The 17,987-nt window shown below is 46.5% G+C and overlaps 1 protein-coding gene and 1 long non-coding RNA gene across 2 annotated transcripts; one reads left to right on the top strand and one right to left on the bottom strand.

Annotated features, from left to right (window-relative positions):
* Window positions 1-5,267: 5,267 nt before the first annotated feature.
* Window positions 5,268-14,600, bottom strand: LOC140719357 (ATP synthase subunit f, mitochondrial-like). The gene is given in 5 exon segments (XM_073033943.1): window positions 5,268-5,408; window positions 6,649-6,761; window positions 10,148-10,191; window positions 10,193-10,260; window positions 14,570-14,600. Coding segments are annotated over 5 exon segments (270 nt in total). The 5' UTR covers window positions 14,586-14,600; the 3' UTR covers window positions 5,268-5,379.
* Window positions 14,601-14,661: 61 nt separating this feature from the next.
* On the top strand, window positions 14,662-17,623 carry LOC140719358 (uncharacterized). Its single transcript, XR_012096898.1, has 2 exons — window positions 14,662-14,785; window positions 17,020-17,623. It is a non-coding gene; the product is annotated as an uncharacterized lncRNA (long non-coding RNA).
* The last annotated feature ends 364 nt before the right edge of the window (window positions 17,624-17,987 follow it).

Genomic DNA, 17,987 nt, shown 5'->3' with positions numbered 1-17,987 from the left:
GAAGGCCAGGGAGTGGAGCTGAGGAGGGGAAGAAAAAGAATTAGCCATGATTAAATGGCAGAGCAAACTTGCTGGGCCAAATAGCCTAACTCTGCTCCTATGTCTTACAGTTTAAGGGGAACCTAAGGGGAAACTTCTTCAGTCAGAGGGTGGTGAGAATGTGGAACAAGCTGCCTACAGAAGTGGTGGATGTGGGTTTGAACTCAACATTTAGGAGAAGTTTTGATAAGTACGTGGAAGGGAGCATTATAGAGGGCTATGTTCCTCGTGCAGGTCAATAGGACTAGCACAGACTAGATGGATCGAACTGTTTCTGTATTGTAGTGCTCTATGACTCTTATAACATAGAACAGTACAGGACAGGACAGACCCCTTGACCCATGATATCTGTGCTCACTCTGATGCCAAGAGATTGATCCAAACTGCAAATTCAACTGAGGTCCCGAATCAGCCAGTTTAATAATAAACACAGGAGATTTTGTGGATGCTGGAAATCTTGAGAAAAAAAATACTGGAGGAACTCAGCATGTCAAGCAGCATCTACAGACGGGAGTAAACAGTCAACGTTTCGGGCCGAGACTCTCAATCAGGACTGGAAAGGAAGGGGGAACAAGCCAGAAGCCCAAGAGGGGCATTAGGAGACGGAATACACGCTGGCAGGTGGTTGGTGGAGGGGAGAATGAAATAAGAAGCTGAGAGCTGATAGGTGGAAGAGGTAAAGGTCTGAAGAAGAAGGAATCTGTTAGGAGAGGACATGAAAAGTAGCTGACTCTGCCTCTCGGGAATGCAAAGCCATCTTAACTCAGCTGATAATCGCCTCCAGTTGTCCCTGTTTCCAAGAAAAAAATGCAGATCTCCCCCCCCCCCCCCCACACCCAGCAGCAAACAAGGTGCAGGAAGAACTCGGTAGGCCAGGCAGCACCTGCGGAGAGAGACGGACAGTCAACATCTTGGCTCAAGGGCCTTCAGATCATCCACTTTGGAAGGAAAACCGGAAGATCAGATTATTATTTAAATGCTAGAGATTGCAGCATGCTGCTGTGCAGAGGGATCTGGGAGTGCTTGTGCATGAATCACAAAAGGTCGGTTTGCAGGTGCAGCAGGCTATCAAGAAGGCAAATGGAATGTTGGCCTTCATTGCCGGAGGGATTGAGTTTAAGAGCAGGGAGGTTATGCTGCAACTGTACCAGATATTGATGAGGCCGCACCTGGAGTATTGAGTGCAGTTCTGGTCTCCTTACTTGAGGAAGGATATACTGGCTTTGGAAGCGGTGCGGAGGAGGTTCACCAGGTTGATTCCAGAGACGAGACGATTAGACTATGAGGAGAGATTGAGTCGCCTGGGACTGTACTCGCTGGAATGCAGAAGCATGAGAGGATATCTTATAGAAACATATAAAATTACGAAAGGGATATGTAAGATAGAGGCAGGAAAGTTGTTCCTACTAATAGGTGAGACTAGAACTAGGGGATGTTGCCTCAAGATTCGGGGGAGTAGCTTTAGGATGGAGATGAGGAGGAACTGCTTTTCCCAGAGAGTGGTGAATCTGTGGAATTCTCTGCCCAATGAAGCAGTGGAGGCTGCCTCAGTAAATATATTTAAGACAAGGTTGGATAGATTTTTGCATAGCAGGGGGAGTTAAGGGTTATGGGGAAAAGGCAGGTAGGTGGAGATGAGTCCATGGCCAGATCAGTCATGACTGAATGGCGAAGCAGACTCGATGGGCCAGATGGCCGACTCTTGCTCCTATTTCTTGTAAAGTCTCAGTCCAGACTTTGTTGCTGGCATATGATTGACTGATTAGATAACTGCATTAACGAGCAGGTGTACATAGCAAAGTAGCCACCGAGTGTATAGAAAAATAAAGAAGTAGTGCAAAAACAGAGGAAGTGTTGGTGGTCCGTCAGAAATCTGATGGTGGAGAGGAAGATGTCCCTTGCGTGGACTGTGTCATTAATACTAAAGCTGATTCTGTTTCTTGAGGCACTGCCCATGGCAGAGTGGATTGTTACCACTGACGAATAGGGTTCAGAGGTGTCTCCGTTCACTGCATCCCTTCAGACCCAGCGACAGGATTGATCCAAGGCGTTTGCCGTTGAAGCATTCAACAGTTGTTTCAGCTTCTCGAAACTGAACTAAAGGACCCACCCAGCTAACGTCGGCTCTGTTGAACGGTGACATACTCCCCTGAACTCAGAGGCATGTGTTGACAGAATGGGAATCTTCCGTGTAAATCCAAAATTCCACACTGCATGTTGAAATACCCCGTTCTGAGGGAAGCCTCTAGATTCATTGGACTTGCTGGGTAATTGCAATTCATACTCACCTCTGAAAAGGTGTGAAAGATCTTAAAAGATGTCGAACTCCCAAGAGGCTATTGACTTGTTCAGTTTATCACTCTGATGATGGTTAGCAGTGTATAGATAACGCGTCCATTCACATAGTGAAACCACAGCTTCCAGTGGCTTCCAGTGCCGGCCCAAGTGTCCAGTTGTTAGCAAACTTGACGTGAAATCCGACCACCCAGAGGTTAAATCACCTCTAAACATCTCACCTATCATATTGTTGGAAACAACTTTTTTTAAAAAAGAATTTTTTAAAAACTTATAACAAACTCCTGTATTTTTCACACTCAGTGGCAGAAAGCAGTTAAACTAAGTGTGTTTATTTATTGGGGTATAGAGTTGAGCAAGCTCTTCGAGCCACGCCTCTCAGCAATCCCCAAGTTTAATCCTAGCCTAATCACAGGACGATTTACAATGACCAGCTAACCTGCCAACCGGTGCGTTTTGGAATGTGGGAGGAAATCAGAGCACTCGGAGGAAACTCACGCGGTCACCGGAACATACAAACTCCTTACAGACAGCGGTGGTAAAAGAAACGGGGTCGCTTGTACGGTGAAGCGTTGTGCTAACACTACCTTATTGACTTATGACTTATTCTCATTTTTCATTGGCTAAGTATTAACACATTATCCATGTGACGTAATTGTTTTAAATTAAGTAACCCATTAAATAGTTCATCTTTACCGAAGGAGTTTCTCTTATCTATAAAATGGATTTTTCAGAGGCTCCATAATGGCTTCCTTCCTATCTTTATTCTTTTGTCTTCACATCTATACACCTCAGAGCATAGTTTCTCAGCTCTTTATTTAGTTCGCTTAAGTATTTGTATGTCCGTTTGTACTCTAAAATGAACTGAAATCTTGGAATTAAGACTGTTCATCATTCCTGACTCCCAGAAGAACCGCAAGGATCAGAACTTAAACCAAAGAACCAACAACATCCAAATATCCCGATGTGTGGACAATTACACTGAAAGGATCAAGTCTGACACTCTATTTATAAACGGGAAATGGATGAGGACACAATACCATGAAAGATAGGAACAGAATTAGGCCATTCAGCCCATCAAGACTGTTCACCATTCCATCATGGCTGGTTTTTTCTCTCTCAACCCCATTCTCCAGCCTTCTCCCCGTAACTTTCGACTCCCTTACTAATCGACAACCTTTTATTCTCCGCTTTAAATATACCCAATGACTTGTCCTCCACAACCGCCTGGCTAAAGAAATTCCACCTCATCTCTGTTCTAAAGGGACATCCTTCTATTCTGAGACTGTGCTCTCTGGTCCTAGACTCCCCCTCCACTTCCACTCTATCTAGGCCTTTCAATGTTTGATAGATTTCATTGAGATTCCCCCTCATACTTCTAAACTCTGGCAAGTACAGGCCCAGCAATCAAATGCTCCTCATACGTTAACCCTTTCATTCACGCTATCATTCCCATGAACCTACACTGGGCCCGTTCCAATGCCAACACATCCTTTCTTTGAAAAGGGGACCAAAACTGCTCACAATACTCCATGTGCTTTGACAAATGCCTCAGCAGTACATCCTCGCACTTACATTCTAGTCATCTCAAGGTTAGTGTTATAGCTCTGATACAACCTTGCACTTGCATTACTTACCACCAACTCAGTCAGCCAGTTAATCTTTAGGGAATCCTGCACAAAGACTCCCAAGTCACTTTTGCACCTTGGACCTCTGAATTTTCTCCCCGCTTGGAAGCCATTCAGGCCCTCCAACCTTGTGGTTTTCCATTCTTCCAGGAAGTGAAGGAGCCTCTGAACATTTACCCCATCTCATCAACAGAACATAGCAGGCCCTTTGGTCCATGATATTCTGAAGACTTTTTAACTTGCTCCAAAATCAATTTCAGCACTCTGCCCGCGCCCCCCCCCCCCACACACACACACACACAGAGCCTTCCATTTTTCTATCATGCATGTACCTGTCCAAGAGTCTCTGAAAAGTCTCTAATATTTCACTCTCTACCACCACCCCAGAGAGAGAAGAGGAAAAAATAGACCTTGATGCCGTTGAGTTGTAGAACACAGAGGTGCTGGAAATTGTGGAAATGTAGTAACAGAACGGCATTTCTGTCTGCAACAAAATGGAACCTGCATTGTTTTGCCAATAGTGTTCATTCAACATTTTGCCAATGGAACCGGAGTCCTTGACAAACTGCAGACCAGCAGATCTGTCACTGGAAGAATGACACATACACTGATTAAGCAGGATAGAATGCATCCTTCCCTTGACTGAAAGCACGAATAGCTGTACTTGTGTATACAGGAGTGGCTATGTCGTCTTTTTTTTGGAGGCCATCACCGGCACTTGTGCGGTGCTAGTCTCCCCTTGCTGCATTTATGATTGATCCACCCTGACTTAATTGATGCAGTGAAAAGGTGCTCAGCAAAATCTGGAATACAGGAGAATCCAGATAGTTACAAAGTCTGTCTTTGTTACTCATGGTCATCAGTGATCCTTCCTCTTCTGGACATTATCTGTGCTGTCAGTGATAACATTAACCAGAGTTAACAGCAGGAAACAAGTTTCAGTATTAAACTCCTCCCTCCAAGCGGACTACAACCTTGTCAGGGTGCTTCAATGACCTGGAGAGCTACTTTGGCTGGAGTCAGGGCCTTGTGCTTTGACTCATGCCTAACAGGTCAAAGGGTAGAGGGTTCACTTTGACTGCTAAGAGTGGTCCACCAGGTTCAGCTCAGGGCTGAACCCTGACTGGTAAAACAAAATAGTTATGGAAACAGCAATGAAGAATCCTTCTATATCTTTGTGTGATGGAAGACCTTCGTTGCTGCCCTAAACGTCCAGCAGCGTAATGGGCAGTAAGCAAACTTCTCCATGCCTGATTAAAGTCTGCAACATAGGAATAAATATCACCACACAACAAAGACAAAACATTTTGCCTTCAAACTGGTCCTTAGTTTATTTTCCAGGATTACAACTCAGAAGTCGCGCTTGTAGACAGCTCCATAAATACAGCGAGCGGTAAGGTCCGTGATCCCCCAGGGTTCAGTGGTATTTCCTCCAGCGTTCGTGCTCTACAAGGACACAAAACCAGCAGGTCAGTCAGAGGAACGTCAGCCTTCTTGGACATTCAAACCCAACCTGTAGAGCTCTATTTTCTGGGCAGAGGTTGATAGATACTTGATTGGTCAGGGTGTGAAGGGATGTGGGGAGAAGGCAGGAGATTGGGGCTGAGAGGGAAAATGGATCAGCCATGATGAAATGGCGGAGCAGACCCGATGGGCCAAATAGCCGAATTCTGCTCCTGTATCTTATGGTATTTATACTTAGTGTGTTTTTGTTCGGATTATTATTGCGTTTTTTATCATTTGTGTTTTTTCTGTGCTACATCGGATCTGGAGTGACAATGGCTTTGGTCTCCTTTCCACTTGTGTACAGGAAATGAGATTGGACAATCTTGATCTCAGGCATTTAAAAAAAACCCAGAAGATATTGTTTATCCAGTTTACTCTATATTTAATACAAAGATAAAAATATTATTGACAAATTATGGCAAATGATCTGGCATTTGGCAAATTAATTTGGCGTAGTGTTTTGCACAAGTATCAATGTACTGTTCTATACTTTATACATGCTGTTCGCTCTGTTCTTGAATCAATGTCACTGCCGATGAGGCCCCAGTTTAACATCTCATATGAAAGATGGCAAGAATTCTGCATTTTCTCAGAATTGAGGATTACAAACTCAAGTCTCCAGGGATGGACTCAAATCCAAAAAATAGAGCATTTCAAAAACTCTCACCCTGTGACAAAAGAAAGTCACGTTCACCTTAATATCAAGCAAATTCTTTTCTACCTTCAGCAGACTGGCATCTTCGCCATTCCCTCCAATTTTTAAGCGGAAGACAAATAGTATTTCTGTCTCTAAAATTAATTTAACAAAGCAACAAACACAAAATGCTGGAGGAACTCAGCAGGCCAGGCAACCTCAATGGAAAAGAGTGAACATTCGACATTCGAGGCTGAGACCCTTCAGAGTCCTGATGAGTTCCTCCAGTCTGTGTGCGTTGCTTTGGAGTTCCAGCGTCCTTTTGGATTTCTTGTGTTTGTTCATTTAGCAAGAACCTGGTTGTCTCACGGACACCTATATCAATATTGACTTTATCTTCCAGGTTTACTCCATTGAAATTTCAATTTAAATTTCTCAGCTGTGCCAAGATCAGAACCGTCACTGGATCATTAACACAGACGTGCTGGTGAGCTCTTCTATCAAACCCTGTCTTTTCTTCCCCCTCCACCAAAGGATTCCACTTACTGAGGTGATCGTAGTCCCAGACGTAACTGAGCACGACGTAGCCAGCCAGCAACATGGCAACCCCGCCAATGCCACCTCGTTTCACATTGATGTACTTGTTGTAGTATCGATCGCGGCCTAGAGGATGGAGAGCAAAGAAAGACACCGGAGACGTGGCTTAAGTCCAGATCGGTATTGACCAGCTCATTTCCACAGCACGGAGAGTCGCCCCGGCTAAGGGAAACCAAACCCAGCACTGCACTTCCTTCAGAGCACGGAACGTTCACGTCACACACCCGCTGTTTATTTATTTCTTTAGCAATACAACATGGTAACAAACCCTTCTGGCCCAACGAGTCCACTCCACCAATCACACCCATGTCGCCAAATAACCTACTAACCGGTACGTCTTTGGAATGTGGGGGAAATCCGGAACATGCGTTTGAAACCCACACGGTCACGGGGAGAACGTACAAACTCCCTATAGACAGTGGCTGAATTGAATCCATGACTTAGTAAAGCAGCCAGCATCATCAAAGATCCACCACCCTGGACATCAGGGCAGTGCAGTGGTTATCACAACGCTTTACAGTACAGACGACCCGGGGTTCAGTTCCCACCATTGCCTCTAAGGAGGTTGCACGTTCTCCCCATGACCGCATGGGTTTCCTCCCACAGTCCAAAGGCATACAGGTTGGTAGGTTAATTGCTTGACTGTAAATTGTCCTGTGATTAGGCTAGGATTAAAATCCGGGGGTTGCTAGGTAGCACAGCATAAAGGGCCAGAAGGACCCATTCCACGCTGTATCTCAACTAAAAATTAAATAAATAAAAACTGTTTTCTACCAACCCCCCTCCCCCCCCACCCCACCACCACCAATCAAGTAGAAGGTATAGAAGCCTGAAACATGTACCACCAGGCGTAAGGCAAACACGAGGAAATCTGCAGATGCTGGAAATTCAAGCAAAGCTCACAAAATGCTGGTGGAACACAGCAGGCCAGGCAGCATCCACAGGGAGAAGCACTGTCGACGTTTCGGGCCGAGACCCTTCGTCAGGAATGTGTGCCACCAGGCTGAAGGACAGCTTTTATCTACTGTTATCAGACTGCTGAATGGTCCCCTAGTAAGAAAGCTTAGGCTTTCGACCTCACAGTCTACCCCATTGTCAACTTGCATGGTACTTTCTCTGTACCTGTTATCACTTGATCCTGCATACTGTTATTGTTTTACCTTGTCCTACCTCAATGCAATGAATTGATCGGTTTGCCAGGCAAGCTTTTCATTGTACCTTGGTACATTAATCTGCTAGGGTGGTGGTACAGGCAGATACATTTGGGACATCTGAGAAAATCTCAAGACACATGGATGATAGAGAAATGGAAGGGTATATAGCAGGACTATGGATGGACACTATAAGGCAGCTATGAATGCAACATTATCTACATTGAGCTGCCTTTACGAGGATCAAAATTCATTTAGGGCAACTATCCATAGGGTCGTCATGAGTCGACAATGACTTGTTGGCCCTTAACAACATGTGTGTGTGGTGGGGGGGAAGAGTTAGATTGATCCTAGAGTTAAGGTCAGCACAACATCATGGGCTGAAGGGGCTGTAGACTGAACTCCCTGAGACCACCTAGATTTCATCACGTATGAGATGTCAGGAGCGTTATACTGTTTAACTTGAGTTGTAAATTAACCTTATGCTAAATGTCAATCCGCTAGAATATTTGTTAATTTATTTACGGTGATATCACTTTATGCATTGTACACCTTGGTCTGGAGGAACGTTGTTTCATTATGGAGAACATATAGAACATAGAACAGTACAGGCCCTTCGGTCCACAATGTTGTGCCGACCCTCAAACCCTGCCTCCCATTTAACCCTCCACCTTAAATTCCTCCATATACCTGTCTAGTAGTCTCTTAAACTTCACTAGTGTATCTGCCTCCACCACTGACTCAGGCAGTGCATTCCACGCACGAACCACTCTCTGAGTGAAAAACCTTCCTCTAATATCCCCCTTGAACATCCCTCCCCTTACCTTAAAGCCATGTCCTCTTGTACTGAGCAGTGCTGCCCTGGGGAAGAGGCGCTGGCTGTCTACTCTGTCTATTCCTCTTAATACCTTGTACACCTCTATCATGTCTCCTCTCATCCTCCTCCTCTCCAGAGAGTAAAGACCCTAGCTCCCTTAATCTCTGATCATAATCCATACTCTCTAAACCAGGCAGCATCCTGGTAAATCTCCTCTGTACCCTTTCCAATGCTTCCACATCCTTCCTATAGTGAGACAACCAGAACTGGACACAGTACTCCAAGTGTGGCCTAACCAGAGTTTTATAGAGCTGCATCATTACATCGCGTCTCTTAATTTATGAAAGCTAACACCCCCATAAGCTTTCTTAACTATCCTATCTACCTGTGAGGCAACTTTCAGGGATCTGTGGACATGTACCCCCAGATCCCTCTGCTCCTCCACACTACCAAGTATCCTGCCATTTACTTTGTACTCTGCCTTGGAGTTTGTCCTTCCAAAGTGTACCACCTCACACTTCTCCGGGTTGAACTCCATCTGCCATTTCTCAGCCCAGTTCTGCACCCTATCAATGTCTCTCTGCAATCTTAGACAATCCTCTACATTATCTACAACACCACCAACCTTTGTGTCGTCTGCAAACTTGCCAACCCACCCTTCTACCCCTACATCCAGGTCGTTAATAAAAATCACAAAAAGTAGAGGTCCCAGAACAGATCCTTGTGGGACACCCTAGTCAAAACCCTCCAATCTGAATGTACTCCCTCCACCACGACCCTCTGCCTTCTGCAGGAAAACCAATTCTGAATCCACCTGGCCAAACTTCCCTGGATCCCATGCCTTCTGACTTTCTGAATAAGCCTACCGTGTGGAACCTTGTCAAATGCCTTACTAAAATCCATGTAGATCACATCCACTGCACTACTCTCATCTATATGCCTGATCACCTCCTCAAAGAACTCTATCAGGCTTGTTAGGCATGATCTGCCCTTCACAAAGCCATGCTGACTGTCCCTGATCAGACCATAATTCTCTAAATGCCCATAGATCTTATCTCTAAGAATCTTTTCCAACAGCTTTCCCACCACGGATGTAAGGCTCACTGGTCTATAATTACCTGGACTATCCCTACCACCTTTTTTGAACAAGGGGACAACATTCACCTCCCTCCAATCCTCCGGTACCATTCCCGTGGATATGTCAAATCAAATTTAATTATCGTTCAAACCATAATGCACACAGCGAACAAAATGGTGTTCCTCTGGGACAAGGTGCAAAAACCAACAATATAGCACATTGAAAATAGCAAGGAAAGAAGCATATTCATGTGAACAAAAACTTTTATTATATATATATAGCCAAGACCCTGAGAAACATGTCCTGACAATTGTATACATTTGAATGACAATAAACTTGAACTTGCTGTCGTGTTCTATAATAATTCACCACCGTTTCACGGGTTAAGTGGGCTGATACACTTACCCTCGCCGTAAAGCACCCAGAGCACCATTGGGACTGAAATCCCCGCGCAAAAACCCAGCGGGAGAGCTCTCCCAGCTTCACGTCCATCAGGCGCTTCTCCGCAACTGGAACTGGTGGCACAGAAGCAGAGAGGTCAGACATGGTTCCAGGCACAAAGGTCACACAACACACACACACATAACCGCAAACACTTCCTCTCTGGCAATTTCCTCAAGAGGTTACGATTTTTAACGTATTTATTCAGCGTTTGGGATCAGTGCACATTGTCCATCCAGAATGGTCAGCCAGCCTCATGAACCACTGTGGGCAGCAGGAAGACGGCAGCACGACTGCCCATCACCCTCAGCCCCCCAGCAAAACAATTACCCGTCTGTAAGTGTCCCGGCATATTACTATTTCTGTTATATACAGCAATATGATCATTACATATTGCTATCATTAGGGGGGAGGGTGCTTGGGGAAACTTAAAGGTCTGAAGGTTAATAAGTCACCTGGACCAGATGGACTACACCCCAGGGTTTTGAAAGAGGTAGCGGAAGAGTTTGTGGAGCCGTTGGTAAAGCTCGATCAAGAACCACTGGATCCTGGCATGGTTCCGAAGTACTGGAAAATTGCAAAGGACACTCCACTCTTCAAGAAGGGAGAGAGGCAGAAGGAAGGAAATGATAGGCCAGTTAGCTTGACCTCAGCAGTCGGGAAGAGGCTGGAGCTGATTGTCAAGGAGAAGGTCTCATTGTACCTGGAGGCCCATGATAAAATAGGCCAAAGTCAGCATGGTTTCTTCAAGAGAAACTCCTGCTTGACAAAGCTATTGGGAATTCTTTGAGGAAACAACAAGCAGGACGGACAAAGGAGAACTGGTGGATGTGGTGTACTTGGATTTTCACAAGGCCTTTGACAAGGTGCTGCTTAGCAAGTTAACAGCTGATGATATTACAGGATAGGAGAAAGGCCGACTGGCAGGAGGCAAAGATTCAGATTAAAGGGGGGCTTTTCAGGTTGGCTGCCAGCGACTAGTGGTGTTCCTCAGGAGTCTCTGTTCCGACCGCTTCTTTATAAGTTTTATGTTAATGACTTGGATGATGAAATTGATGACCTCGTGGCCAACTTTGCAGATGATACAAAGGTAGGTGGAGGGGCGGGTGGTGTTGAAGAAGCAGGGCGTCTGCGGAAGGACTAAGATTAAAAGAATGAGCAGAGAAATGGCAGATGGAATACGGTGTAGGGAAGCGTATGGTCGTGCAGACTATGCACAGACTACTTTCTAAACGGGGAAAAATGTCAAAAACCTGAGATGCAAAGGGATTCAGGAGACCTCGCGCAGGATTCCCTGAAGGTTAACTTGCAGGTTGTGTCGGTGGTGAGGAAGGCAAATGTGATGTTAGCATTCATCTCAAGAGGACTAGAGTATAAAAGCAAGGATGTCATAAGGCACAGGTCAGACCACACTTACTGTGAGCAGACTTGGGACCCTCATCTAAGAAAGGATGTGCTAACATTGGAGACGTTTCAGAGGAGGTTCACGAGAATGTTCCTAGGAATGAAAGGGTTTTCGTATGAGAAGTGTTTGATGGCTCTGGGCCTATACTAAATTTTATTCAGAGTAAGGAAGGTTCTCATTGAAACTTACTGAATATTGAAAGGCCTAGTTAAGAGCGGATGTTTCCTTTTACGGGGGAATCTAAGACCAGAGGGCACAGCCTCAGAATAGAGAGAGGGACGTCCAATTTGAACAGAGATGAGGAGGAATTCCTTTAGCCAGAGAGTGTGGTGAATCTGTCGAATTTGATGCCACAGAGAGCTCTGGAGGCCAGGTCGTTGGGTATATTTAAGGCAGAGGTTGATAGATTCTTGATTAATCAGGGCGTGAAAGATTTTGGGGGGAAAGCAGGAGATTGGGCGTTAAAATGGATCAGCCCTGACGAAATGGTAGGGCAGACTCGATGGGCCAAATGGCTTAATATTGCTCCAATGTCTTATGGTTTTATATGGCATAGTTGTCTTAGGAGCATTAGGGCACTTCTCTTTAAAGCAGGAGCTCCCAACCCTCTTTATACCATGGACCACTAACTACCATTAACCAAGGGGTCTGTAGATCCCAGGTTGGGGACCCCTGCTTTGGAGTGAAGAGTGAGGGGCAACTTGATAGAGGTGTATAAAATCATAAGGGGGATGAATGGAGTAGACTTGCCAGTGTCTTTTTCCCAGAGTGGCAATGGCACACACCAGAAGGCATCCATTTCAGGTGAGTGGATGAAAGCTGAAAGCTGAGTGGAGATGGCAGAGGAAGTGTTTCTTTTTACAGAGAGTGTAAAAAGTGCCCAGACTCTGCTAAGCGGGGGGGGGGGGGGGGGGGGGAGTGTTAGAGGCTGATAACGAGGGGCTTTTAAGAGACTTAGGTACAAGGATGAGAGAAAAATGGAGAGTTGCAGGTTATGTGGAAGGGTTAAAATTTCAGCACATCCTGGGTCGAGGGGCCCATGCTGTTTCCTTGTTTGAATTCATAGACACCAATAATACAAACATCCGCACCTTTACTTCCACCCAGGATCATTTAAAATCTTAATACAAATTCATCAAATTCCCACTGACACTGATCAGCAGGTTTTTCAAACATTAAAAATCTATCCTCAAACATAATTCCTTAGGTACAACGCAGTGCTACAACTCCGCTGAGGATGGTCAAGCCGCCCCCACCCCCCCCCCAAAGCCCAGCCGCAAAAGGAGGGTTGGGCATGGGGCTAGCAGCCCCACAACCCCATCCCGTAAAAACCCAGAGCTACAGAAATGCCAGCAGAAGGCCCTAAGACCTCGACCCCGGGATCTTCACCGAGACGAGTGAAGTCATGAGGTGAGAGTGGAAGCCACAGGCCGATCAACCGTCCGCTGGCCCAGGACAGGGGACTCTGGTGAGCTGCCCACGCCCCAGTAGGGGTGACAGGCCTCAGAAGAACCGAAAGCTACCATAACACACAAGAAGAAGAATCAGCTGCACAACAGGTTCTGCTGGAAGTCCAGAGCAACACACAAAATGCAGATCAGGCAGCATCTACACAAAGGGAAAATAAACAAGTTGACGTTTCAGGCCGAGGTAGCCGAAAGGGTCTCAACGCAAAAGGTAGCCTATCCGTTTCCCTCCACAGCTGCCGAGTTCCTCCAGTTCCTCTTGGGTCTGTCTCCAAGCACAATACCCTCCTCAATCACATCAGATGGTAGCCTATCCGTTTCCCTCCACAGCTGCCGTTCCTCTTGTGTCTGTCTCCAAGCACAATACCCTCCTCAATCACATCAGATGCTGTCATACGTGGTGAAATTTGTTGTCTTTGTGGCAGCAGTGCAATACGTAATAGGAGAAAAAACTGAATTATAGTCAGCATATATTAAATAGTTAAACAATTAGTACAAACATAGAAATAAAAAAGCAGTGAGGTAGTTTTCCTGGGTTCAATGTCCATTCAGAAATCAGATGGCAGAGGGGAAGAAGCTGTCACTGAATCGTTGAGTGTGTGCCTTCAGGCTCCTGTTCCTCCTGATGGTAACAATGAGAAGAGGGCATGTCCTGAGTGATGGGGGTCTTTAATCATTGTCACCACCTTCTGAGGCACCGCTCCTTGAAAATGTCCTGGATACTACAGACCTTAATCATCTCCTAGTCGGCTAAATTGTACTGAGCACAGATTCCAATTAATTTCAAACCACATTCCTATGCTGATTTCATCCAACACACTCTTTCCCAAGCTGAACTCTTACCAGCTCTATCACAAAATCCCTGGAATGACTGGCACTGACAATTTAATTCCCAATATTCCAACACACAGTCCCCCTCCCAAGGGTATATTCAACCTCCAGTCAACTCCAAAGGGACATCGCCTTTGCCCCTCCACCTCACAGCCAATCGTCTCCTACGTTGGAATCTGGCTCCATGTCCAACACACTCTGCCTGGGGTTGTCTCCACCACCCGCCCCGATCTGCACCCTCTTGCTCCCAAGCCCCCTACCCTCAGTGGGTCGGAGAGACGGCAGAAGCTGGAAATCTGGAGCAGCACACGCAAAAGGCTGGAGATCCTAACGAAGGGCCTCGGGCTGCAACGACAGTTCCCAATCATGGATGTTTCCTGACCCGCTGATTTCCTTCAGCGTGTTGCTACACCACTCAAATCCCGCCCCCCCCCCCCCAAACACTGACCTCTGCCCTTACTGTCCAGCCATCCAGCCAACGACCCAGGGCAGGATTCCACCCATTCAGGGTGACCTTGCTGACAAATGCTTCCGCCCGGCTCCCTGCTCCCCATACACCGTCCCCCGACCCCATGGGACGCATTGTATCGAGCACCCCCTTCGGATACATTGTATCCAGCCCCGGCGCTGAGAACGCCACAGTATCCCCGCTCGCTACATTGTATCCAGCCCCGCACTCACCTGGCCGGTCCGCCATCTTCGCTGCCCTGCCCGGTCGGAGCCCCGCGCTACTCTTGCGTGATTACGTCAGGAGAGACGGCCGTCGCTGCTCTTCCAATCACGTGCCGCCGAAGGAAGGCCGGCGAACCAGCGGGGCCAATCACCTTCGAGAAGATGGTCCATTTTACTGGCCTATGGGAGGCTGGTTTTGTCTTCGTGGGATAACTCCATCGAGAAGTAAGTTTGCTCAAGTCAAAAAGGTCAGTTGCTGTACGTGAAGCAACAAGTTTGCCCCGTCGGAGGCGCAGACGTATTTACATTTAATAGTTATAAATCGAGGGCGTAGGCCATTCGGCCCAACTAGCCCATGCTGACCAAGATGCCTACCTGTGTTCAAAGTCAAGTTTACTGTCGTAGGCCCGGATGTCCTGGTATAAAAACACAGAAACATAGAAAACCTAAAGCACAATAAGGCCCTTCGGTCCACAAAGGTGCCAAAAATGTACTTACTTTAGAAATGACTAGGCTTACCCATAGCCCTCTATTTCTCTAAGCGCCATGTACCTATCCAAAAGTCTCTTAAAAGACACCACCGTTGCCAGCAGCCCATTCCACGCACTCACCACTCTCTGAGTAAAAGACTTACCCCTGACATCTCCTCTGTACCTACTCCCCAGCACCTTAAACCTGTGTCCTCTTGTGGCAACCATTCCATCCCTGAAAAAAGCCTCTGACTATCCACACGATCAATGCCTCTCATCATCTTATACACCTCCGTCAGGTCACCTCTCATCCTCCTTCACTCCAAGGAGAAAAGGCCGAGTTCACTCAACCTATTCTCATAAGGCATGCTCCCCAATCCAGGCAACATCCTTGTAAATCTCCTCTGCACCCTTTCTATGGCTTCCACATCCTTTCTGTAGTGAGGCGACCAGAACTGAGTACAGTACTCCAAGTGGGGTCTGACCAGGGTCCTATATAGTTGCAACATTATCTCTCGGCTCCTAAATTCAATTCCACGATTGATGAAGGCCAATACACCGTACGCCTTCTTAACCACAGAGTCAACCTGTGCAGCTGCTTTGAGTGTCCTATGGACTCGGACCCCAAGATCCCTCTGATCCTCCACACTGCCAAGAGTCTTATCATTCTGCCATCATATTTGACCTACCAAAATGAACCACTTCACACTTATGTGGGTTGAACTCCATCTGCCACTTCTCAGCCCAGTTTTGGATCAATGTCCTGCTGTAACCTCTGACAGCCCTTCACACTATCCACAACACCTCCAACCTTTGTGTCATCCGCAAACTTACTAACCCATCCCTCCACTTCCTCATCCAGGTCACAAAAATTAACGTTTTGTTGCATAAACATAACATAACCATAAATTAGCATGACAAAATAAACATAATTACAAGGGACTGCAGGTTCTGGAATCCAGAGCAACACACAAAGTGTTGGATTAAATCGGCTGTTGCTGGGCTTGTGGGACCAGAGGGGCCTATTCCACGCTCTGTCCCAACAAATAAACTCAGCAAGTCAGGAAATGGTTGATGTTTCGCATCAAGATCTGCATTGGGATGGTGATCATAATGATGCTAATCACATCGAGAGAGAGAGTGAAAATAAAATATCGTCCGAGGAAGCGTTAGGGTTTTTCAGGTAGAATCAAGATCCTGGTGGCAGTGAGGAAGATGCTGTCGCTGAACTTGGGTGGTTAGGCTCCTGTACTTCCTGCTTGGTATCTGCAACATGGTCTAGATGGTGGGGTCCCTAATGATGGACATCACAACCCTGAGTCACAACCTCTCGTAGATGTCCACAATGGTGGAGAGCGCTACCCACAGTGAACTGTCTGATCCTATTGTAAATGTTCTCGAAAGTGAGAGAGTTGTACCCACAATGGAACAGGTTTGCATCTCCTCCTGCCTGTAGCCTCTTGTAGTTTTTCTCAATGGTGCAGAGAGCTGTACCACCATGGAACTGCCTGAGCCTCTTGTGAATGTCCACAATGGTGTAGAAAGCTGTACCTACAATGGAACTGAGTCTACTCCTGTCTGTAGCCTCTTGTTGATGTTCTCAAAGATGGAGAGAAATGTACCCACAAGGAAGCTGTCTGAGTCTACCCCTGTCTGTAGCATCTTATACATTTAAATTTCCACAACAGCCCATGATGCAAGTACTCAAAGTGTTAGTCCTATTTGCCGTTGTTTGGCCGTATCTTCCGATCATGTATCTGTCCAAATATTTTTTAAACGTTGCAGTTGTACCCCTCTCTTCCGCCTCTACACCCACCACCCTCTCCCTCACACCCCCTTTAAATCGTACCCATCTCACCATAGACCAATGGCATGTAGGCGCCCCTACCATTCACTTTATCTGTGCCCCTTATAGATTCAAAGATGCGAAGTACATTTATTATCACGGTATGTATGCAGCTAACAACCCTGAGATTCGTCTTCCCACAGACAGCCACGAAACAAAGGAAACCACGGAACCCGTTCAACAAGAAAACAGCAAGCCCACCCGACGCACAAGAAAAGTAAATCTTGCAAACGGCAACAAGAACATCAACCACCCCCCCCCCCCATGAGGAAAGTCAAATCATTTAAATGGCAACAATAACATCAAACCTCCCCACCTTCATCCCCCCTGCTCAAAAAACAAATGGTCCATCTGGAAGATGTTGCCCATGGTCGCGCTGTTCACTGGCGCCAGCTTGACCGTGATTATATAAGCTGGAAATAACTCGAAAAATGTGCAGCTCGGCTGGTTGACGGATAGGTCGAGTTGTTCTCCGATCTTGGCGATCCATTTGCAGACGTTGCGTCGGTGAGCCGGTTCACTTGCGGCGTGTCGTCCGAATGCTTGGCTTTTAAAGCGTTTGCAAATGAATTGCCAAGATCAGAGAACAGCTCAACCCAACCATTTTATAAACCCTTTGAGATCAACCCTTGGCCTCCCGTATTCCGATAAGAATGGACTCAGGCCATCCAGCTCTATATACAGGTCTGTAGCTGTTACACTTTACTCTGCAGTTGGAGAGTGATTAAATAATGATCTTAATTTAAAGATTAACGTTTTCGTCGTGCAATGTGTCATTTACGACAACAACCAACACAGTTCAAGGAAGTCCTGGGGGCAGCCCACAAGTGTTTCCGTGCCTCTGGCACCAACACAGCATGCCAGCCCAAACCCATATGTCTTTTGAATGTAGGAGGAAACCGGAGACCCACATGGCCACAGGGGTGGGGTGGGGTAGCATGCAATCTCCTTACCAGTGGGAATTCAGAGCCCTCGACCGCTGACGGGATAAATGTCACACTTAGGGGGAAGGGGGTGGAGTGCACGCTAGAAGGTGATGGGCGAAGACGGGTGAGGGGAGAAGGAGGTGGGTGGGGGGGGGAGGATGAATGGAGAAGCTGGGAGGGGTGAT

Source organism: Hemitrygon akajei, chromosome 31, assembly GCF_048418815.1.
Source record: "Hemitrygon akajei chromosome 31, sHemAka1.3, whole genome shotgun sequence".
NCBI classification, from domain to species: domain Eukaryota; kingdom Metazoa; phylum Chordata; class Chondrichthyes; order Myliobatiformes; family Dasyatidae; genus Hemitrygon; species Hemitrygon akajei.
This window is presented reverse-complemented; position numbering and strand designations above follow the sequence as displayed.